A 25,651-nucleotide genomic window follows, 5' to 3' on the forward strand; every position below is an offset into this window, starting at 1 on the left:
ACAAACACAATAATTTCTCCATCAAACCTAATTTCACACACACACCTTATACTCATTCACGGGACTGAGTTTCCTCATCGCCGCTGCTAACATTTCATCGATTCACACACATCACCGGTGTGTCGATCGGCTCACCGCCGACAGCCTTTCACTACAAAACTGATTTGATCACATAGTTATTGATATCCGATCAACGTGATATTTTATAGGTATATAGTACTCGATGAATTCAATGTTTAAAACCATCCCACTTTTAATTCAATGTGTGATAAAAAAAAATGTGTGAAGTAACTTTTTTTTATTTTTTATTTATTTATTTCAACAGCCCACACCCCCACAAAGAAACAAATCATTTTTTATTTTATTTTTGAGATTCCAAACATATCTCTCAATCCTCTCTCCCCCTCTCTCTCTCTCTTCAAGCGCTAACCCTAGTCTTCTGCACATACTTGATCGCCCGGCACCCGTTCGACCAGCTGAGAGTGACCAGCAGCAGCAGCGATCGGCGAGCGGCGGCAATGGCAGCAATCGGCGAGCAACAGCGGCGACTGAGGTATTTTCTTCTCTTCTATTTTCTTCTTCTCTTATCTTCTTCTATTCTTCTACTATTTTGCTAATTCGATTTTTGTTAAAATCAACCCTTGATTTTCGATTTTTGTTGAAACTAGCCCTTGATTTTTGTTGAAATCAACCCTTGATTTTTGCTCTATATATATCTCTCTCTCTCTCTGCCCCCTCTCCCCCAATTTCAAACCCTAACTATAATTTTCGATCTCTCAGATCTCAGCCCCTTCTCTGTTCTATATCACAAAAGTCATTTTGATTTCATTTCGCTTATTTTGAAGTGTTTCATATGTTAAAAATGCTAAATGTTCGATGCGTTCATTTACATGTTTGTTTATCTGCATTTTGTTAATCTGTACCTGTCTTTCTCTCTCGTTCACTCATCATATTATTTTCCTTGTGGCCTTCACTCTGTGTATTTAATTCAATTCAAAATATGAAACCAGGTGCCATAATGATTCTCTTATGTTTTGAATGACTTACGATTGAAATTTGCACTAATTAAATCAGGACATCATGTCCATGAGGGCTCATCCAAAAGCCAACCCATTGGATGATAAGTGGCATGTTAACAATTGAGAATAGTCCAGGACACGTTACAACTTTTATGTTGATTTCAGCTTCTAAGTCATGAGCTGTCACATGTTTGGGTTTTTAAAACTCCTTTTTTTTTTTAACCTTGAAAGTGGACTGATACGTCTTTCAGTGATGGGTGTTTTGGTTATATTAATTTAGGTATTACTGATAGCTATTGGAATGAATAAATTCTTTATAATGTGAATGCTTTCATGCTTTTAACAGTTGCAGCGGCAGAGAGAAAGCAAAGGACAAGAATAAAAAATGCATTGCATGAGCTAGGTGGAATTTTCATCCATCTGAATCTTCAATGAAGTTGTGTGAGGTTTGAGTATATCTTTGCCTGAAATTTGAACCTATTTGATCTGATTAATTCCTGTCATATCATCAGTTGTAAATATTCCATCTAAATACCGAAGAAGTTTGGTCGATTTCAAGACTATATGTATTTATGCTACATGAATTCAGGTGCTAGGGGTGTCTGATGCAGGCATCTGTTCAAGTATATTTATCTAATTCTCAAGTTAAGGATATACTAAGACACCTAGATTTCATATTTCTTAAATCCTCTTTATTTTTGAAGTGTAAAATAATATTTACATTAAAATAACATTTTAGTTATGTGGTAGACTCGTTATACACGCTTGGGTGGGTGTATGCACATTTAGGCAATATCAAACACATATCTCAGACTATTACTTAACTGTGAAAGTGTCCGACGAAACTTGCCAAAATATTTTACAAATTTGAAAGAGTCCATAAAACTTAGTCCATGATTCTTGAAAAACACCACTGCTGAGGACATGACAATCCCATCTCATCTGTTTGTAATTGCCGGCCCCCTAATTCTAGTGATTACTTATATCCAATGGCTTATTATTTAACTCTTAGGGACAATCAAAGTCATTATGGTACAAATTATCCTTGTGAAGTCCGCCATTTGGCAAAATAACAAATTCCCCACCATAACATGAACATTGGGATATTCTCCTCCTTCCACAATCACAAGCACTCTGAACAAATAGTACTAGAACTCTCACTTCCTCAAAATTGCAACATATTTGCTTACTTACCTGCATCAATTCTTTTCTCATCATCCAAAATGAATAGAATCTCTATCTGGGTAGCCTTGATTTTGTTCTCTCTCCTCCACACAACGAAATCCAACATGGTAGAAATCAGAAACTCATTAATGATTTTTTACAGAAAACTCTCAAACAACAGTAGGCCATCTGATAGTAGTTTAGGTTGGAATATGACCTCTGATCCTTGCAAGGATTCATAGTTTGGTGTATATTGTGATGAGCAGGCTCTTTCTGTGAAGAAAATCGACCTTGGTGGCTTAGGTTTTACCGGAACTTTCGATGCTAGCACTATTTGCAATGTTCAATCTATTGCCACATCTCTTACTATTCTTGGTCTCAGTAACAACGGTCTTGGTGGGGGGAACCTTGATCAGATTGCAAGTTGCAGACAACTCACCCATCTCAATTTAGGTAGGAACAGGTTCTCAGGTAGCCTTCCCGATTCTCTTTCCATGCTAAATAATCTGATTAGACTCGACATATGGCAGAATAACTTCTTTGGTTCTATATATGATAATTCAGCACCAAGGCACACTATTGCCTTTTGACACTGGAAAAGTTCCAGTGTCATATATTCATTCAAATTCACTTCTAAATGTTCCAAGGTACTTTGTGTTTAACACTGACATTTTTACATTTATTCCATGGTTGTTAAACTAAGCTAGTGAATTATGAAACCCTTATTGTGGAACCATGTATTATTGGATTCATATTTTCATTGATTGTGATAAAGTTTTCTCCTATTTTAAAACTTGCTATGTTAATTTCTACTTTATTCCGTCTTTTAGGATAATGCTGACAGTTCTCCACCCGATGAACATGCAAATAGCACAGCAAAATGAACAAATTTAGTAGGGGAGAGTGGGGAAAGTTCAGATTCTGATGGACAAGCTTCTTGGTTAGTATATTATGTTTATATGTTAATTTAGTAGAACATTTCTTCTTCAACTAGGCAGAATAAAAAATTACTTTTGACATTTAGGCAAAGGTTCCGGGAAAATAGTGAAATATGCATCTAAAGGCCCGAAAAACATCACAAACACCTTGAGATTATCAGAAACTATCATGAACACTTTGGGAGGGATCAACATAAGTTGTGAAAACTTGCAGAACAATCATAGGACTCTCGGTTGGAAAACATTTAGCCTTGAAAATAGGCCGTGAGGGAGTAAAATCTTGAAATAGTCGTTAAAAGGCCGAGAAATATCATGAACACCTTGGGAGGAACTAATGTAAGTTGTAAAAATTTACGAAACAAGCACAGTAAAATTTGGTTTCAAATTTACTTTGAAATTTTTGTTCTCTCTCTTCTAGGTTGCATATTAACATATTTAGTGAATGGTTACCTTAACCTTTTGTTGTTGTTGTCGTTTTTTTTTTTTTTCTTTTTTAAATGGCAGGTTGGAGATGAACGAATTTGGTGACCTGCATAGCAAGAGTTTTTTTGTTGATATTACCAGACACATCCATCACAGTGTAGTTGTACTTTTTGTTAATATTACCAAACATGTATTTTGACTATGTGGTTGTGGGTTATGATTATATTGTGTTGGATCTTATCTTTTTGTTGATGTTTTATTGAATAGATTAAAAGAACAGGTTGTTGATATTGCCAAATGAACAGGTTTTTGTAATGATTTGTAATGGGTATTATATTCAGCAGGTTATTAAAATGCACAAATTATTTTGATTGTGTTGTAGTTTTTGATTTTACTAGAATAGATGTTATCGTTTGGATGTTATATATTAATTTCTTGATACTATGAGACATCTATTTTGCTTGGGTTGTTTTATGATAATGAACAGTTTAATTTTATATTGATTTGTATTATATATTTTATTTAATAGATTATTAAAATGTACAAGTATTGTTTATTGAAAAAAAATATATAAATTGCAAATATAACCCTTCCCTCCCAATTTTTAAAATTTATTTATTATTGGCGACGAAAAAAAATTGACACTCAAACTTTCTAATCCTAACAAATAATTTCGTCACACATATTCACTATTTTCTCACTAAATTAAAATATTTGTTGACAAAAGTTTTCGTCACTGAAGGGTTTTTTTTTTCCATGTTTTGGTGATGATATTTTCGTCACTAAAAATTCTATCGCTATTTTTAATGACGAAATATTTTGTCACCCAAAACATATATAATAAAATTTTATTTAATGTTAATGACGAAATGAACGTTATAGGTGACAAAATATTTAACATTTAGTGACGAAATATTTCGTCACCAAATATCAATAATAGGTGACAAAATAAATTTTCGTCATCAGGTACTTTTAGTGACGACGAATTGATGACGAATGTGGTGACGAAATTATTTCGTCACAGATCAATTTGGTGACGAAAATTTCACTATTGGAGACGAAGTGATTTTGTCATTAAAAAACCATTTTGTTGTAGTGTTATATATATTATTTTGTGTTAATACTGATTAATATACTATATAAATAATATATATTACATATATATTCATGTGATGTTGTAGTGGCACAGTGGAGGGAGTGTGTTGCAAAAAGGTTTGGAATGTGGACAGTTGGGGTTCGAAACTCAAGAAAAGCGAAAAAAAGTGGGGTTTTTTTTTTCGACGACACCTTTGGCGACTAAAATTATTAGTCGCCAAAAGTCTTTATTTTGGAGACTAAACAGTATAGTCGGCGATTGAGTGAGTATTGGCGACTAAATTATTAGTCGGTAAATGTATGATTTTCAAAAGTGTAAAACACTATTGGCAACTAAAACTTTGGTCGCTAAAGACTTTTATTTTGGCGACTAAAAAAGTTTTAGTCGCCAATACCTCCGCCGACCACCTATACGCGACAAATGTGGCAACTAAAAAATTTTGTCGAGGAAAGTAAAATTTCGACTTTCGGCGACTGAAAACAGACTTTTGGCAACTAAAAATTTAGTCGTCAAAAGTGTTTTTTTTGTAGTGAGGAGATAGAGAAAATCCTAGATCTAGGACAGAGAGAGAAAACGATAGAGAGAGATGAAGAGAGAAAACAAAATGACGGAAAGAGAAATGGGGGCAGAGGGACACGGAGCACCGTTATTAAGTGGAACATGCGTGTCTTTAATTTCACTTTAGGTTTTGCACAGCGTTTTTCAAAAAAACGTTGTCTAAAAAACGTGGTTATAGACCAATTTTGTTGTAGTGATATCAGCTATGAATCATCAAATAGCCGATATGTATTGGATAATTAACCGATAGATATGTGATTTTCATTCTAATCAATATACTAGAATGTATCGACAATTGAAAGATAAAAACTTGATATGTGTCAATCGATACGATATGTACAAGCTAGCTGATATTTACAGATACTACAATATGGTCTCTTCTATATTTTTTGGAAAGGAAAAAAAAAAATGTAAGCAAAGTAGTTGAAAGTATGTTTAACAGTGCTACCACTTTATTGTCCACCTAACGATTTATCCAAGCAAAGAGCTGTTAGATTCTCTAAAAATGATACTTGATATCATAAAGAAGTATTAAAGCTCATGGAATAATTAATTTAGGCCAACCAGCTGTTTTCTATTGATTTTAAGCTTTAATCACTAACTGAGCAGCCCCCAATAAGTGACCAAGGTAATAGTCACAAATAATTGAGCAACCTTCAATAAGTGACCAAGGTAATATTCACAAATAAGAAAAAGAGTGTGGATCAAATTTATTTTGAAATAACGCACGCAACACCAAGTTAAATTTACATCACGTACTTTAATTTTAAAATAAAATTGTTCAAACTTTTTCGGGCTACATATTTTTTCCATGAGTGACACCTAGGGATAGATAAATACTGGACTAGATCTAAGTTAAGAAATACAAAAAATTATCGTGCCCAAGCTGAGATTTCGGACCTGCAAATCTCTTTCAAGCCTAGCCCTAAAATGGTATTACAATAACGAGCCCGCCCAAAAAACCCACATATTAAATAAAAGTATATTATAACATTAATAATTAATAATTTTGTAATTGAGTTTGCACAAAAATTTAAGGGTAAATCATGCAAATGGTTCTTATAATTTACACGATGTGTCAATTTAATCTCAGTTATTTCAATTTGCTCGATTTTGCCTCTTGATTTAATGGATTGTGTCATATTAGTCCAATAAATAACGACTATTAGGTTTAGTGGATGAAAAGCCAAATTATGTGTCAATTTGGTTTATGTAGTTTACACAATGTGTCAATTTAGTCCTTATTATTTTAATTTACTCGATCGTATAAACTATAAGGACCAAATTGACACATCGTTTGACTTTCCGTCCACCAAACCTAACAACCGTTATTTATTGGAATAATATGACACAATCTGTTAAATTAATAGACAAAATCGAGCAAATTAAAATAATATGAATCAAATTGACATATCGTATAAATTTCAGACACCATTCACATAATTTACCCAAAATTTAATGTTTAGCCATTACATTCTAAATGTAAATTTTGGTAAATATATTTTCCATTTTAAATAAATCATAAAACAACATAAATTGTATATATATATATATATATATATATAACATATACATGTATATAATGTATATTAATAATCGGGCGAGGCTGCATGAACTTTTGTAAGCCTGGCCCATTTATTAAATGGACTTAAAAGGTCATCTCAATTCGGGTGGCTCTATTTACATATCACATTTGATCTCAAGACATACCACTACTCAATTCACACTTTTAATAATTTGAAAAATTATACAACTTGTTTGGTTTTGGTTTTCAGTAAATTATATATATATTTTTTCATATTTTTCATATTCTAATGTTTTCAATGAATTTTTTAATGTTTTAACAATTTTTTTTTTAATTTTTAGACACACCTAACATAAATACACTTAAAAGAATAATATTTGTGAAAAATATTTTTAAAAATTAAAAAATACACAAAAATACAAAAATTGTAGTGAATTTTCATATATATATATATATATATATTTTTGTATTTTTTGGTATTTAGTGTATTTTTTAAAAAAAATTTCATAAATATTATACTTTTTAAGTGTATTTATGTTAAGTGTGTCAAAAAATTAAAAAAAAATTGTTTAAAACATTAAAAAAAATTCATTGAAAACATTAAAATATGAAAAATAAAAAAGTAAAATTTTCTGAAAAATTATTTTCTGAAAACCAGAATCAAACAAGCTGTATGTTTTTTCAAATTATTAAAGGTGTGAACTAAGTCGTGGTGTGCCTTAAGGCTAAATGTGGTGTGTGAATAGAGGCACCCCTCAATTCCACCTTATAAACTTAAATATTAACAGCAAATTGTTTAAAAATATATATATATATATATATATATATATATAAATTAAAAAAAATTATAAAAAAAAAAAAAACACTGAATAGTCAGGCGGGCTAGCGTCGAATAATCTTATAGATATTTTCATATGAGCCATCGAAAACCAAAAGCAAAAGCTTTTACCTTTGCCTCTTTATCTTTTTCCTCTTTTCTTTTATTTATTTATTTATTTTTTAACCCAGTCGATTTCTTTCTTAGTATTGCAATAGAGTGTAAACCAAGAAGCTATAGGACTTTGCACTTTCAACTTTTGCTTGATGTGCAGAATCATACAATTTTGGACCCACTCATCTAGCCAAAAGTCATGAGATCAATCAAAAGGTTAGTTTGAAATATGATTGAATCTTAATAGAGAGTTAGGTGAAAAAAAATACTTCAAATAAATGCACGATTTGGATAAAAAGAAATTAAATTTTAGAGCCAAAGAAAAGAGACCAAATTGGTGATTAAATATGTTATTATAGTATAGCAAACGACTCTGTTCGGTATCAATAAAAAAATAAAAATGGGACACTTTTAAAATAATTTTGTGATAATTTAAATTATTTGTATAATAAATTCACAAGTCACAGCCTATCCCTATTGCCAACTCTGATTCACAATGTAATGTATTTTAAGTTAAGTCACAATGTGTTCAAAGTTATAATCCAATGATATTATGTGTCATAACTCTAACGACTTAGTGAGTCGTAACACAAAATTAGGTTCCAATTAATTGTGCAATTTGAGCAATTCATCTTGAGCAATCCGAATTTAGACCAATTTTTTTTTTTTTAAGATTTAGTAACATATTTTTAAATTCAATACTTGGAAATCCGAATTAAATTCGCACCGAGCTTGTTTGAGACTCTGACACCTCCAGCAATCTGAAACTTAAATTTTGTATATAAATTATGAGTGGTTGGGTAATGTTAAAATAATAGAGTGCACACAGCATCCCTGACTCATCCTTGGAATGACACTATGCAAATGATAACCTTATTATGTGTTTATGTTCAAAACTTACCCTGCATTTCATGTTCCTCCTTGTTAAGAAAAATAGATAATTTCTTACAAGTAAATCAATTAATGAAAATAAAAATTAATGTAAAAAAAATTAAATCAAGAACGATACAAGAATTTTTACGTGGTTCCCTTAATGTAAGGTATATCTACGGGATCGAAATCTGATTCCACTATCAATCAAAAAGTTTCCAAATGATTACAAAATAAATACGAATGATCTCACAAACCGCCCTTAGATAAATTCTAAATAATCACAAATAAATAAGAAGAAAGATCTCACCAAATAGACTAATAAAAATCTTCATAACAAAGTTGTAAAAGATTCAAAATAACGAACCAAATCAGCTTCACCACGCACCAGCCGAAAACACTGACAATGCTTCAAAGCAAACAAAGATTCAAAACCAAGAGAACCTTCCAAGCATCAGTCTGAAACAGCACCCGTCGAAGAAAACAAATAATATATTTGCCGCGACACTATGGCCCTGTTTGGTAGAGCTTATTTCCAGCTTATTTCAGCTTTTAACTTAATTTAAGCTATTTTGATGTGTTTGGTTCAGCTTAACAATACAACTTATAGTTTTTTATAAGTCAAAAATTAACTTATTTTTTAAGTAGGGGAGAAGAAACTTAATTTATAAGTCAAAAATCAATTTATATTCACAACTATAACCTATAAGCTGTTAGGTTATAAGTTATAATCACTTTCCCACATCTCTACCAAACGGGTCTTATATCTCGGATGAACATAACAATATATATTCATATATGATTAAATTTTTTACTTTTTTTATTAAAACCCTAACTGTTATCAAACTGATTAAAAATACCCATTGAGCCTCTAAAAATTAGGTATAATATATAAAATATATTATATCCAAACTAAACCAAATTAAAATTCTTTTAACAAAACTAATTGGGTCTCATAATTCACTAAGGAGATATACCCCAACACCCCTCTATGAACTTTTTGGGAGAAAAATTTAATGATAATTCTTGGGTAACCTTCATTATTAGTGTATCCCATATACAATACAAAGTACAGTTTTTTATATAATAATAAATAATAAAAAAAATCATTCAGAGAAAGAAAACTAACAAATATCATAAGGCCCCACACCCAAAAACCCAGGAAGATTTAGAAAGAAAGGTTGTTATTACTGATTGCTTATGATTGCACAAACAACAGATATCATCATGGGAGTGTTGGTTTACTAAGGAGATTAACCTACAAAACTATTAAAGTTCTTTCATCAAGCATTTATAAACTTAAATATAATAACAAAATGAGACAAAAAAAATTTAAAAAAAAAATGATAGGCAAATCTAGTCAATTAAAACTGCAGTTCTCCAAAAAAAAATTAACTAGACATTGAATCATGTCAATAAAACAAAAAAATAAAAAATATCAAGATTTGGTTATTTTACTAAGTTGATTCTGTTCAACAAATAACTTTTTCACAAATTTCATTTTTTAGAAAGGCATGTAAATGGTTAAACTCATTGGATTTTAACAGTCAGCAACTTTTTTTTTTCTTTTTTGATAACTCAATATTCGGCCCACTAAATTATACTGATTCATAAAATAAGATTATTATGAACTTATGTTTTTTCAATTGGAGCAAGCCAATACCATGTTAATTTTTTGAAGTTGATATGGATAGAATACTATGAAAATGAGAATCTGTGGTGATGTTTTTTAGAAATATAATTAATGATCACATTTTCATATATCAAAAGTTATTTATTATCTCATGTGTCTGTACAAGACAGAGGAGCAAATGCATAAAATGAAACTAAAGAGACTACATGCATTTGAGGGATGAGTGAAACACACACACACACATAAAAATGAATGAAGCTTGTCATAACTTCGTGATCTTCTTAACAAGAAGAAGAAGAACGACGGAGAAAACAGAATTCCAAAATGCTATTGAATTTCTCAATTTACAGAAGGAAACTATTCTAATAAGCATACAAAGAAAAAATATAATAGAAAAAAAAAAGGCACACACACACACACAAAGTGATGGAAAGCCTATAACAGGTTTGATCACATATAATAATCTACATGACGGTTTTCATTGATTGCCAACATATATGTCTACATCCATAGGAAATGGATGTTTGAGAATTAAGAATACAAAGAGGAAAAGAAAAAGAAAAAAAAGTCAAAACCATCTGGTGGCTGGAAGTTTTATCTTCTGTTACAACTCCTGAATTTTGAAAATGATCAACCCATCAACAGATTCTAAGAGCCCTATATCGTCGATTGACTGATTTTCTGCATTACTATCATCCTCGAATGAAATGTTCAAGTCCAAAGAGACACAAGGGCTAGCCTCTTCTTCACAGCCATCCGATTTCTGTTTGATCGGAGGAGAGCATGCTCGTGACCTTGAACTAAAGCTTTCACAGCTCAAAATCACGATAGCATCGTAAAGACTCACCTCTTTGCCATTAGAATTCCCAATTCTTCCTCTTTCAATAGCCCTTTTGATGCCCATTTGTGAAAAATAGTCTGCTTGCTCTACATCTTCAACCAAGAACACCCTATGAGGATTAGCACTCACTGCCTCAGCAAATCTCTCGACATAGCTGCAACTTTGCTCATCTCTTGATCTTTTGTTTCTGAAGTCCTCAGTTGAATCAGCTCTTGGTGATGAAAAGCTGTTCAAGGCAATCGATACAAGGCTCGAATGTGAGCTAAAAACAAGCCTAGCTAGTTCTCTAGCAATCTTTTCTTTGGCATCCACATCCACTCCTTGGAAGACAAGCCAAGTCACTTCTTTTGCCTCACTAGTACTTCTCACCTTCCCTTTTCTCCTTGCCATTCCAGACCGGCATTTCAATACTGTGGTAGCAATTTCTGGAACGATGTCTTTCTGCCACGGGACTTTCTTCTCCAACGCGTCACAAAGGGTTTTCAAATTCTCAGAATTCAACTCGTTGAACCTCTGAACATACTCATCAGTCTCCATGACATCACTAGACGAAGCAGAGTTAGGGGTTGAGTTGGGATTCGACAAAAATGGATTTTTGTGCTCAGGAATGTACATTCTCAAACTTGGTTCTTCACAGTTTCTGCTATTAACTAGTTCAGAAGTTGAAAAATGCTGGTCATTCCAATACTGTTTGGGTTCATAGACTGGCCAACCCCGGTGAATAGGGTGGAAATTAGGGCATTGATGATCATATGTAAAGCCAGAAGTAGAGCAGGAAGGTGATAGTGATATAGAAGAGAAGTTGATAGTTCTCTCAGATGATGAGTAGGGCTGTTTGTGGGCAGAGCTGCAAAATGAGTTCCATTTTTCACAGAGATCTTTGACTGGGACACAGTCCTCCTGATAAAGAGAAGTCATGATATATAAAGAAAAAGTTAGATTGCAACTAGTATAGGTGTTAAAAGAAGTGTCTTTAGTGCCACCACTTCTCTTTCTCCAATTTTTTTTTTTTTTTTTTTTTTCAACCAATATTAATTTTAACTAATAGTATGGCATCAACAATACACTTATATATTGACTGATATCAAACAATATCAACTGATATACAACTGATTATCAGTATTGAAAATAAAAAATTCCTATACATATATTTAAAATTATACAAGCAATGCACTTTCAGATTATGTGAGAATATCAAGATCAAGACATGAGAATCTCGAGACATAATTTAATAATTCAGTACGTAGATAGAAGAACAGAAGAATTTAGATACAGAGATCTCGTGCTGTGTGTGTCTTTAGTCAAAAAAGTTGAAATGGGATTGAAACCTGATCATTGTTAGCAAGTCTTTTGTTTTGATCCTTGTATTGTTGAAGCCATGAAGGAAGACTGGAGGTGGTGGCCTCACTGGTACAAGTGCTGCTTCTCAAGCTTTGGGCTTCAGTCTTGAACTTTGTGGAGCATTCATCACAGCAGTTGAGTTCCTTGGTCTCATTTCCACCTTCAACAAGAAGCCAACTAGACCCATTTCCAGCCTTCTTGCTGCTAGACCCACTTTGTACATCACTGGTAGATGTATATAATGAAGATGACTATAAGAGATTCATTGCAACAAGGGGAAAAGTATACACTTTTTTTTAATATATTTTTGTTCTTCATTTAAAATTCCTCAATTTCAGTTTGATAATTTAATGTAATGAGAGAGAGAGACAGAGAGAGAGAAGAAGAAGAAGAAGAAGAAGAAGAAGAATGGAGGAAAATTAACAATCACATAAAGAACAAAAAAAACAGTGATAAATAACTTTTTCTGTAAAGAATTCTCGTTGTGAACTTTTATGACCTTTTTTTTTATTTCAAAGCAACAATCTATTCATAATTTTAAAAACATCAGTCACATCATTATAGATGACTTTTATGAATAAAACATTCTTGTGAATCATTTTCCAATCTAGAAATACAAATTGCCAATCTTTTTTTTTTTTTTTTGAAAAAAGGGAAAGAATAACCATATTCTTTTTTTCCCCATTATTCGGCATGAAATTTTGAAAAATATGAGGGAAAAAATCACAATTTCAGTTCATGACTTAATTCAGAAGAAACTGAACTATGCAGGCAAGATTAACACATAGAAATTCAAATAAATCCAAAAATTAACTATCAACTGTTTTACCTCTCAGGAATGAGACTCAAACTCAAACTTCCATCAGGAATTGTAAGAGCGTGCAGACCCCAAACAGTTTCCAATGAAGGGCAACCAGTCCTACATCTCATGTAAGTCTGAAAAGTTGCAATACCCATTAGCCAAAACCTCCCACTTTCACCAACCCCACAAACCAATCTTCCAAGCTCCATCACCATATGATCCACAGGACAATAGTATCCCGTCCCTGGATGATCTTCTGACCTAGCCCTATACTCTGTGATCCACTTTAGGTCTCCCAAATACAAAACAACCCCTTTCTCTACACAGCTCTTTACAAGGAAACTTAGCTCCCCAAGCTTCTCTTCAACCTTTTCTCTCGAGCGATTCTCCAAAGAAAATAGAGGGAGGCTTATAAACTTCACTTCTCTTAAAGCCTCAGGAACTTCACTTCCTTTATTGTCAACCTTATCCATCAATCCTCCAACTACACCTTCTAGGGTAGCAACACACTCTCCTACAATCACAATACTTTTTCTTCTCTTGTTCATCATGTTTTCTATCACACTCATCACATCCTCATTCCTTGCTTGATTTGATGCCCTTGGCCTCCCTACTTTACCTCCAACTAGAAGGTTGTTGTTTTCTTTAGACTTGTTATTAGTTGGAAGAGGTGTTTGGGAGCATAGTTCCAAAGAAACTACTTTTTCAACATTGCTCTTCACTTGGGTACTTAAGAAACCAGCTTCTCTCATGACTCTACTCACACTAGGATCATCGAGGATGGAAATTATGAGCTGCTCAAGCTCGATCTTCACAGCCAGGAGGGGTTGTTGCTGGTTTTCAATCGAGCCACGGCGTTGGTGGGCTTGAGCCCTCTTGAAGGCCGCGATCAACGCGTTGGAGATGGAGGGATGTTGGGAGTGAGAGTGAGGGCCCATCATGGGGCTCGAGGAAGAAGCAGGAAGGCGGTTTAGGGCAACATTGAAGCAAAGCTCTAGGGCTTTGCATTGGAGAGGGTGGGAGTGAGAGTGGGATTGAAGGCAAGCCGTGCGGAGTAGGCCGGTGGAAGGGGCAAGCATGGTGTTGGCTACATGGAGGGGAGTCACTTGGGCATGGCCGCGTCGCTTGGCTAGGGTTAGGGCTTGTTTTACAACATTTGCAGCCTCTGGAGTTAGTGCTTGTTGCACTGTGCAACCTCCTGATCTCATCTTCTTTCTCTCTCAAGTATTCTTACAAAAAAGTATTAGAGAGAAACTTGAACTGTGGAAGATCAAGGAAGGTCTTTTATTAATCTTGGTTTCAAGGGTGTTTTTTAATTGGATTTGAAAGAGAGAAAAGAGCAAAAGGGCTTGTCATGTCTAGGTTTGGAGTGGAAAAACAAATGATACATAAGATGGAAAATTGGAGATAGGAGGTTTTGATATATAGTGGTGTGTGTTGTTGATAGGTTTGAAGACTCCTTTATGTATTCAACTATGAAGAGTATGGTGACATGGAACTTGTAATCTAGTCTAGATTTGTGCAGAGAGGAGAGAGAAGAGAGTGAAATATATGGGAGGGTAGGGGTGTTCTTTTCTTGAAGGTGAGGTAAAATTTTGGGTCCAAAGTGGATTTTGTAGTGGAAAGTGGAATGCATGTGCTGACAAGCAGGACGAATGCACCAGTACCAAAGGCAATTCAGCTTTGTGCTCTCTCTCTCTTGTTCTCTGTAGCTCAAAATTGTGATAAAGATAGGGAAGTGGGTCACTCTCTTTTATGCAAGTATTCAGTATTATTAGTAGGGTGCTAACCTAGAAATCAACATGTGTCTTGTATATCAACAAATATTCTTATTATTTCTTTACCAATCTTATCCTCTGGTATCATACCATTTTTGAGAAGAACATAATTAAAGTAACCAAGACCTAACTTAATTAAGGTGCTGATTTTTTTTTATTTTATACTTTCTTTTTCATTACATCCACTCTAAAAATTACTAATAACTTTCATTTCAGTAATTTTATATTTATTATATTTTTCTATCACATTTTGTTTATTAATCAATGTGTTATAATTACCGTTGTTAAATATTAAATGAGATTTACGTAAGACTTGCTAAATTAATGATTGTGATTAAATATTAAATGAGATTTACGTAAGACCAGCTAAATTAATGATTGTGATTGTATCACATAAGATAATAAATAAATTGTGATTATAAAGGTGATAGCTTTGCTCTTATTTTTTCTATTTACATCCATTCTGATTCCAATATATACTCCTCCCTAATCTCTCTTCTTTCTTTACACTCTTAACTTTTTAAATCCTAACCTCACACCTACTTCAACCACTACCTCCATCTTTGGCTGCCACAACCACCATTTTCTTCACCACGCTAACCCATCTCCCACCACTGTAACACCCCTAACCCTTCTCGTAAACCTCAACCCCTCCTTTCATGACCGAACCCTACAATTCGTGCATGCACGTGAGAAAGAGATGGGGATAACTAGTTTCAAGGGAGTGAGTTTTCAAAACTAGGGTTCCAATAGGTTCAAGTAAGTAGAAAGGGGTAAGGTGTTGAAGCAAAGCTAGTGGACAGCATCAAAGTGAGAATGGGAGGGGTGAGAGAGAGAGAGAAGAAGAGTGGTGGCGGTGGTTGATGGGAGAGGTGGGAGTGGTGGTGGTAAAAGGGTGATTGTATAAAAGTATAGTTCTCACCAACCTGGAGGTTGGTGCTTTTTTTAGCTCTAAACTCCTCTTTATTGATGTTTTGCCTATCATATGTACACTACAAGAAAACACACCTTTGGCGACTAAATTTTTAGTCGCCAAAAGTCCTTTTTTAGTCGCCAAAAATCGAATTTTCACTTTTCCCAACTAAATATTTTAGTCGTCGGTTTTGTCGCAAATACACGGTCGCCAATACCTTTGGCGACTAAAAAAGTGTTAGTCGGCAATATACATGTCTTCAGCGACCAAAAAATTTGTCGCCAATAGTCACTCCCATTTTTGGAAATTATACATTTAGCGACTAAAGTTTTAGTCGTCAATAGTGAATTTTTTTTTTTATTTATACATTTGCCGACTATTTTTTTCGTCGCCAATAGTCAATCTTTTGGCGACCACAGAGTTTAGTCGCCAAAAGCATGTTTGAAAAAAAAAAAAATTACCCTCTGTGCCTGAGACCTCCCACGTTTCGAACCTGAGACCTCCAAGTTCCAAAACTTTACAACACACTCCCCTCACCCCCACTATGCCACTAAACCATCACATGAATATGATTGCAACAAATATTATTTATATATTACTTGGACCGGTATTAATACAAAACTATATATATAAATATAATTATATATATTCAATATAATTTATGTAAAAAATAAATTATTTACCAAAAAAAATTTTAGATCACTTTTGGCTACTAAATCCATTATTTAGTCGCCAATTCTATAATTTTGGGCTACTAATTAATTTTCCGTCGCTAAAGAAATATGTTCCGCCTAAAAACTATCCCTTTTGGCGACTAAACCTGTTTTTAGTCGCCAAAAACGTCCCCTTTTGGCTACTAAAGTGAATTTTAGTCGCCAATTGACAGTTTTTAACTATTAATTTTTTTTTAATAGCCAAAAAGCTTGACTTTCAGCAACCAAACAGTTTTTAGTCGGCAAAACACATAGAATTGGCGACCAAACTGTTTTTTAGTCGCCAAAAGCTATACTTTTGGCTACTAAATGTTTTTAGTCCCCAAAAACCTTAACCTTTGGCTACTAAAATTTTTTTAGTCGCTAAAACCCCTATATTCGAAGACTAAATTGACTTTTAGTCGCTAAAACTCTTATATTTGGCCACTAAAGTCTTTTAGTCGGCAAAAGTGACCAATTTTGGCGACTAATTCTATTTTAGTTGCCAATTCTACTACTTTCAGCGACGAAAAATTTAATTTTAGTCGCCAAATCTGCTTTTTGTTGTAGTGGTAATTTATATGTGGTTCATCAATAAAGATTTCTTTTGCCTATCAAAAAAAAATAAAAATAAAGGTATAGAAAAATTTTGTATTTTAAATTTTAAAAAGAAAAAAAAATATATGAGTGTAATTAGATTAAAAAATGTAGTGTAAATAAAAGTTATCTTAAATTTTCATATGCATAAGTAAACAAAATATAACATTTAATCGGTTCAAATAGTGGATCTTATATTTAAAAAATATATTGACTTCATTTTGTTTAGATCAATCAAGATGAAGAGTATATCGTTCACACACTTTCAACTCACTTATGAAAGAGAAAGGATAGTCTCTATTATGGCCTTGTTTGGAAATCTTAATTTTTAATCAAAAATTTATTATAAATAATTAAATCGTTATCTCTATTTTTTTGTTATATTTTTTCATAAAAATTAAAACATCATTAAAAAAAAAAAAAAATCAATTCCAAAACACCGACTATATAATGCACCAAAAAAAAAGGACCTGAAAAGAAACGAAGGAAGTGGGGGGACTGCCTGTCTGAAGGAATCGGGAACTGTGTACGGTCTCAAAGACAAACAGGGAATAAAGGGATTCCATTTAGTTATTAGATTCCATCCATATTTATTATTCTTATTTCTTTATATTTATTTATTTATATATTTAAAATAATTTTTAAATATACGAGAGGATACAACCTACACTTATGTAAATTCTCACAAAAATATTAAGTTATCTCATAAAATTGAATAATTTTTTATAAACTTAGGTAAGTTTTTATATCTGTAAAAACTTATGTAATTTATGAGATAAATTATGAATATGTGTGAGATACATATGATATATACATTGCACGCTCAATCATTTCCCATATATATTCACAATTCACAGTCCTTTCCTTGACGCTAGCTTCGAATGCATGGGGATTATTAACAACCCCACAAAACAAAACATTCCCTCATCCTCATTCTCTCTCTCTCTCTGTTTTTTTTTTTTTTTTTTTTTTTTTTGGGATAAAGTAGAAGCTTTTGGACCAGCTTTGATTCATTGAAAAATTAGAAGAAACAAGAGTCATAAAGTGAAGATAAAAACTGATAATGAACTGGGTCTTCAGTCACAAAGATTACAGAGTCTGAAGACTCATTTCATTAGTTGCCCAGAAAGCAGTTGCAGAGGGGGGGCTCTGATTTTCTTGTTTTCTTTTTTATTATTTTGCATTTAATTTTTATTCACTTTATTAATTGGAACCAACCATATCATAAAATTTGTCATGCATACCTCATCTTGGCAAAAGATAAAGAGTTTATTTGTTTTTATTTATTTTTTTATTTTGGGTACAAACAAAGGGAAGAAGAGTTTATCTGCTTTGATACAAAATCAGAGTAATAGAAAATTTTAAACGAGAAACATGAAATTCACGGATCAAGATTCTCTATATGAATCTCTTAGTCTTGTTGTGGTAATCATGAAAACCATAACAGAAAAATTGGACTCTAAAATCATGCCTAGGGAAGAAGTTAGTAGCATGTGTTAGGATATATCTCCTTATTGGAGTTTGAGACCGAATTGATTTTTGTTAAATAATTTTAATTTGATTTGGTATTAGTTATAATATATTTTTATATATTATATCTAATTTGTGGAGACCTAATTCAATTTAGATACAATTAGAATTTTGATAAAATAATCCAAAGTTTTAATCATATATATTTAGTATTGGTTTTTTTCTCCTAAGAAAAAAGAGGAGAGCGGCAGCAACACATTTTTCGGCAACAGTGCTTTGGTGGGTTTCAATTGGTATAGATTGATGCTCTGGATTTGACTTGGTCAATTCAAGAATTGATGCCTTGGTTTGCTACTCTACTTTGAAGCGGCTGGTTCGGTGTTCGGTGTTGATTTGGGTTGTTATTTTGGGTCTTCTACAACTCTGGTTCTGAAGATTTTGATTCATCTATTTGGTGAGTTCTTTCCTCTTATTTATTTGTAATTGTTTGGAATTTAGCTAAGGGTAGTTTTGTAAGACCATTCGTGTCTCGTTTGTAATCGTTTGAAAACTTATTTGGTTTATAGTGGAATCGGATTTCGATCCCGTGAACGTACCTCACATTGAGGGAACCACGTAAAATTTTTGTGTTGTTTTTTATTTAATTTTTCCGAATTAATTTTTATTCTCATTGATTGATTTACTTGTGGGCAATCACATATTTTCCCTAACAACTGGTATCAGAGCTTACGATTTATTTGGGTATATTTATTTGTGTAAATCAATAGAGGGAAATGTGAGTCATATGTCTAGCTTCAATGGAAGCAATTGGATAACTTGGAAAACTAAAATGGAGGACCTATTATTTTGTAAAGATTTGTATGGACCAATTGAAGGTGATAGTGACAAACCTGATGATATGAAAGATGATGAATGGAACAAGCTTAATTAAAAAGTCGTTGGTGTTATCCGTCAATGGATTGATGACAGTGTATTTCATCATGTTGCTACTGAAACTTCAACACATGATTTATGAAAAAAATTAAAAGGCCTTTATGATAGGAAATCAGTCACAAATAAAGTTTTTATGTTTCGTAAGTTGGTTAATTTAAAATATAAAGAGGGCAGCCCTATTCCTGAACATCTGAATGAAATAAAGAGTATTGTTAACCAACTTGCTTCTATGAAAATTATTTTTTATGATGAGTTGCAGGCTTTGATGCTGCTTAGTTCTTTGTCCGAAGTTGGGAGACTTTGGTTGTAACAGTTAGTAATTCGGCGCCTGATGGAGTTGTCACAATGGGCCAAGTCACCAGTAGTTTGTTGAATGAAAAAACTAGAAGAAAATCAGCGGGCTCCTCTCATTCGAAAGCATTTGTTGTGAGAGGCCGAAGCAAAATAAGGGGGAGGAATAAGACTCCTCATGGTCGTGATCAAAGCCGCAACAAATCAAAAGATGGTTCTTTTTCAAAGAAAAACATTAAGTGCTATTATTGCCATGAGAAATGGCACATGCAGCGAGAATTCCGAAAGCTCAAGAATAATAAGAAAAGGCGTGATAAAAGTGTGGATAAGAAGCAAGAAGACACAACAGCAGTTACTACCAATGGTGATCTCATGGTCGTTTGTGAAGATGATTGTATTAATTTTGTAGGCCAAGAGAGCAATTGGGTGATTGATTCCGGTGCTTCTTTTCATGTGACTTCTTAAGTTGATTTCTTCACTACTTACACCAAAGGAGATTATAGTTTTGTTTGAATGGGTAATGAAGGTTTGTCCAAGATTATTGGCATGGATGATGTTTGCTTGGAAACAAATTTGGGCTACAAGTTGTTGCTTAAAGATGTGGGGCATGTTCCTGACATTCACCTCAATTTGATCTCTACTGGGAAAGTAGATGATTAAGGCTTCAACAAAAAATTTGGTGATGAAATATGGAAGCTCACAAAGGGTTCTTTGGTAGTGGCTAAGTGCAAGAAGACTCATACACTTTATTTGATGCAAGGAAAAATTTGTAAAGGTGTTGTCAATGCACTTGAAGATAATACTTCTACCGAATTGTGGCACAAGCGGCTTGGCCATATGAGTGAGAAGGGGCTACAAGTTTTGTTCAAGAAAGAGTTTCTACCCGGTTTAAATGGTACCCATCTTAAAACTTGTGTTCATTGTTTGGCTGGTAAACAACATAGAGTTTCTTTTCAGAAAAATGTTACTTCTAGAAAAGAAAACGTTTTGGAGTTGATTCATTCGGATGTTTGTGGTCCTTTAAAAGGTAGAACACATCGTGGTGCACTTTATTTTGTTACTTTCATTGATGATTATTTAAGGAAAGTTTGGGCTTTTCTATTAAAAACTAAAGATCAAGTTCTAGAAATATTTAAGCATTTTCAGGCCATGGTTGAAAGAGAAAAAGGGCAGAAATTGAAGTGCATCCGATCAGACAATAGTGGTGAATACATCGGGCCATTTGATGAGTATTGTCGCAGCCAAGGTATTCGGCACCAAAAGACAGTTAAGAAGACTTCTTAACAAAATGGCGTTGCCGAGAGGATGAACCGCACCATTGTAGAAAGAATAAGGTGTTTGCTTTCACAAGTTAAATTGTCAAGATCCTTTTGGGGTGAGGCAATGAAGACAACGGTTGACGTGATTAATTTGTCTCCTTCCTATCCTTTGAATGGTGATGTTTCAGAAAAAGTTTGGTCTAGTAAAGATGTGTCTTATGAGTACTTGAGAGTGTTTGGGTGCCGAGCTTTTGTTCACTTTCCAAAGGATGAGAGGTCCAAGCTTGATAGTAAGTCAAGACAATGTATTTTTCTTGGCTATGGGCGTGATGAATTCGGGTATAGATTATGGGATCCGGTCGACAAGAAAGTCATTTGAAGCCGTGATGTTGTGTTTCTTGAAGACCAAACAATTGAAGACTTTGGCAAAGGTGATCAACCAGAGCCAAAAACTAGTGATCTCATTGACATCGATCCATCTCCTTCATCTTCAGTTGATGATAAAAATGGGGGAGATGTGCAGCCACCTATTGAAGATATAGAAGATGATGCTAGTCCTAACGAAGTTGAGCTAGAAATTGAGGAAGAGCATCCAATGCAAGAATTGCCACTACAACTTGAGTTGAGGAAATCTACAAGGGATCGGCAACCTCCGAGAAAGTATCCTCCTAATGAGTTTGTGTTGATTTCTGATCAATGGGAGCCTGAAAGCTACCAAGAAGTAATTGAGCATGCAAAGAAAGGCGATTGGAAAAAGGCCATGGAAGAGGAGATGAATTTCTTACTTGAAAATCACACCAATGATTTAGTGAAGTTGCCTAAGGGGAGGAAAATTCTAAAAAATAAGTGGGTTTTCAAATTAAAGAATGATAGGAAGAATCTGAGGTACAAAGCACGTCTTGTTGTGAAAGGCTTTGGGCAAAAGAAAGGCATTGACTTTGATGAGATTTTCTCGCCAATTGTGAAGATGTCTTCTATTTGGGTTGTACTTGGCATAGCTGCAAGTATGAACCTTGAAGTTGAGCAACTTGATGTAAAGACCGCATTTCTTCATGGTGACCTTGAAGAAAAAGTTTACATGGAGCAACCGGAAGGTTTTGTAGAGAAAGGGAAAAAGAAATTTATTTGCAAATTGAAGAAAAGTTTGTATAGTCTCAAGCAAGCTCCGCGACAATAGTACAAAAAATTTGACTCTTTCATAATGAGTAATGGTTTTTCTAAAACCACTTCGAACCATTGTGTGTTTGTGAAAAATTTCCCGAATGGTAAATTTATTATTCTTTTGTTTTATGTTGATGACATGTTAATTGTGGGTCAAGATTCTACCATGATTAACAAGTTGAAGTTAGAGTTGAGTAAATCTTTTGCTATGAAAGATTTGGGACCGGCAAAGCAAATACTTGGTATGAAAATTGTTCGTGATCGCAAAGAGGGGCTGATTTGGTTGTCTCAAGAAAGCTACATTGAAAAAGTTCTTGAGAGGTTCAACATGGATAAAGCAAAGCCAGTTGGTTGTCCACTTGTGGGTCACTTCAACCTTAGTTTGAATCAATGTCCTACAAGCGAGAAAGACAAAGAATAGATGTTGAAAGTTCCTTATGCTTCAGCAGTTGGTTCTTTGATGTACGCCATGGTTTGTACAAGGCTGGATATTGCTCACGCCGTTGGTGTAGTGAGTTGATTTCTCTCTAATCCGGGAAAAGAACATTGGGCAACGGTAAAATGTATTCTAAGGTATCTTTGAGGGACTTCGAAGGTGTGTTTTTGTTTTGGAGATGGTAAGCTGATACTTGATGGGTTCATGGATTCTGACATGGCTGGTGATGTTAATTCTAGAAAATCTATTTCGGGGTATTTGATGACTTTTGCAGGGGGAGCTGTGGCATGACAATCTAAATTACAAAAATGTGTTGCTCTCTCAACTACCAAAGCTGAATTTATTGCCATTACGGAAGCTTGCAAGAGGAGTTATGGTTGAAATTTTTTTTGCAAGTGTTGGGTTTGAAGCAAGAAAAGTATGTGCTTTATTGTGATAGTCAAAGTGCTATTCATATGAGTAAAAATTCTACTTTTCATTCGAGATCGAAACACATTGATATGAGATATCATTGGATTCGTGATGCTTTAAATTCGAAATTATTGTAACTCAAAAAGATTCACACAGACAATAATATTTCGGATATGTTGACAAAGACTTTGTAAAGGGACAAACATTTGAAGTGTCGAACTTTAGCGGGTATGGTTGATGTTTTCACCTAAGTCGATAGGAAGAGAATTGTTGAGGTATATCTCCTTATTGGAGTTTTGAGACCCAATTGGTTTTTATTAAACAATTTTAATTTGGTTTGGTATTAGTTATAATAAATTTTTATATATTATATCTAATTTGTGGAGACCTAATTCAATTTGGATACAACTAGGGTTTTGATAAAAACAAACCCAAGTTTTAATCATATATATTTGGTATCGATTTTTTTCTCCTAAGAAAAAAGAGGTGAGCGGCAGCAACACATTTTTCAGCAACAGTGCTTTGGTGGGTTTCAATTGGTATAGATTGATGCTCTGGATTTGACTTGGTCAATTCAAGAATTGGTGCCTTGGTTTGCTACTCTACTTTGAAGCGGCTGGTTCGGGATTCGGTGTTCGGTGTTGATTTGGGTTGTTATTTTGGATCTTCTACAACTCTAGTTCTGAAGATTTTGATTCATTTATTTTGTGAGGTCTTTCCTCTTATTTATTTGTGATTATTTGGAATTCACCTAAGGGTGATTTTGTGAGACCATTCGTGTCTCGTTTGTAATCGTTTGAAAACTTATTTGGTTGATAGTGGAATTGGACTTCGATCTCGTAGACGTACCTCACATTGAGAGAACCACGTAAAATTCTTGTGTTGCTTTTGATTTAATTTTTTCACATTAATTTTTATTTTCATTGATTGATTTACTTGTGGGGAATCACATATTTTCCCTAAGAGCATGTTAATAACTTCTAACTCACTCCTACTATTTTAAGAAAAAAAAATTGGCCAAATTATGCAATAGTCTTAATAGTTACTTTTTATAACAATTTTATTCTTTAATATTTGGCAAGAAATAATCGTGTGCCCCTCAAGTATACATTCTGTAAGGAAAAATAGAAAACTTATAAATATTCATTACATTAATGGTCATTATAGTTTGTCCTTGTGTCACTTTGGTTCTTATGATTTTGATTAAAAGATATTTACTCCTTAAATTTTGTTATTTGTGTTTAATTGATCCAATTAATAGTTATTAATTATTTTTTAAACATAAAATTAGTACGACTCACATTACCACTTTGTAGGGGCATAACAGAGAAATTAATACATTTCTCCTCCAAAATCCACCACAACCACCTCTTCTTTTCGAGCATTTATCTCATTCTAATATGGCAATACTCACATAACTATGCCCCCATCTTCTTTTGTTAAGGATGTTCTCTTTTGGGTTTGCTAGTTTTTTGGCATCTTGCCAACCAACTGGTCCTCTTCCTTTCAAGATTTTGGATAGATCTCGAGATTTGTTGTTGGATGTGCCAATCAAATTGAGATGTCCCATGCAAGTATAATGACAATACACTAAAAGCAAGTCAATCTACACATGTACTAATTCCTGTAGTTTAAATGAAAACTTAATCTACACTAATATATGTAGTTTAAACTACAAGGACTCAAAAGTTTGATCTTTGAGTCGTGTGCATCTGAATAGTTATGTTATGAACATATTGCAACAAAGCCTTGCGTGTTCGAATGCAAGGAAGCTTTAGTTGAATGAGAACTAGCCATACTTTATTGTGCATTCATCATTTGAACGCGGCACAGTTCGTTCTAACACAATGCACCTTCTATTTGGTCACACTAAGCACATTGTTTACATAGGTGTGCTTACTATTCAAACACGTCCTTTGATGCACAACTTTGGGTTTGGAATTTGATTTCCTTGTTCTCTTATGTTGTGTTTGGTTGGGAGATTTGGAGAGGAATTTAGAAAGAGAAAGAAAAAAATGTGTGTGAAACCAGGTGAAATATAGGCATATTTTATTCACATTTCACCTGCTTTTTTCATTTCTCTTTCCAAATCCCTGCTCAAATCCCCCAACCAACAACAGCATTAGGGTTTCTATTACTAAAAGATTCCAATTAATTTTGATTTAAACTGAAAAATTACAAAGACTATTTTGCGCACACTAATAAAACCTAGTTTTCATAATCTTGAAAAAGTGTCATATCTTCCTAATCAAAAAATTGCTATTATACACCTTGCCATGAGATTCACACCTTGCTAATATAATAAAGAATGAGGTTTAGCAAAAACCTACTAAAAAAGTGAGGAATTAAGAAAATGGACCCAAAAAGATGATGAGTTGCTGTGAAATTATACTCAACTAAAAATGTGGTAATCGAGAATCAAGGTATGTTATAAAGCATAAGACATTGTGGCTATTTGGTACAATTTATGAGGGTGCTTGTAATGTAATTTATTTTATTTTATTTTATTGTTTGGTGAGTTTGTTCAAATTGTTTAATACATAATTGATGAGACAAAAATGACTTAAAT

The 25,651-nt window shown here is 33.5% G+C and overlaps 1 protein-coding gene and 1 long non-coding RNA gene across 3 annotated transcripts; one reads left to right on the forward strand and one right to left on the reverse strand.

Moving 5' to 3' along the window:
- The first annotated feature begins 490 nt into the window (after window positions 1–490).
- On the forward strand, window positions 491–3,769 carry LOC145804200 (uncharacterized). Of its 2 annotated transcripts, none has more exons than XR_014345824.1 (3): window positions 491–553; window positions 1,366–1,465; window positions 3,626–3,769. It is a non-coding gene; the product is annotated as an uncharacterized LOC145804200 (long non-coding RNA). The 2 variants fall into 2 exon arrangements; XR_014345825.1 differs by lacking the exon at window positions 3,626–3,769 and adding an exon at window positions 2,450–2,630.
- A 6,812-nt stretch (window positions 3,770–10,581) lies between these two features.
- LOC114277273 (Double Clp-N motif-containing P-loop nucleoside triphosphate hydrolases superfamily protein) lies at window positions 10,582–14,886 on the reverse strand. The gene is made up of 3 exons (XM_028219156.2): window positions 13,169–14,886; window positions 12,327–12,564; window positions 10,582–11,898 (listed from the first exon to the last, which is right to left on the reverse strand). The coding sequence occupies exons 1-3, from the start codon at window positions 14,347–14,349 to the stop codon at window positions 10,762–10,764; spliced, it is 2,556 nt and encodes an 851-aa protein (XP_028074957.2). The 5' UTR covers window positions 14,350–14,886; the 3' UTR covers window positions 10,582–10,761.
- Between the last annotated feature and the right edge of the window lie 10,765 nt (window positions 14,887–25,651).

Source organism: Camellia sinensis, chromosome 12 (genome assembly GCF_055761805.1).
Source record: "Camellia sinensis isolate YWXY chromosome 12, ASM5576180v1, whole genome shotgun sequence".
Lineage (NCBI taxonomy): Eukaryota > Viridiplantae > Streptophyta > Magnoliopsida > Ericales > Theaceae > Camellia > Camellia sinensis.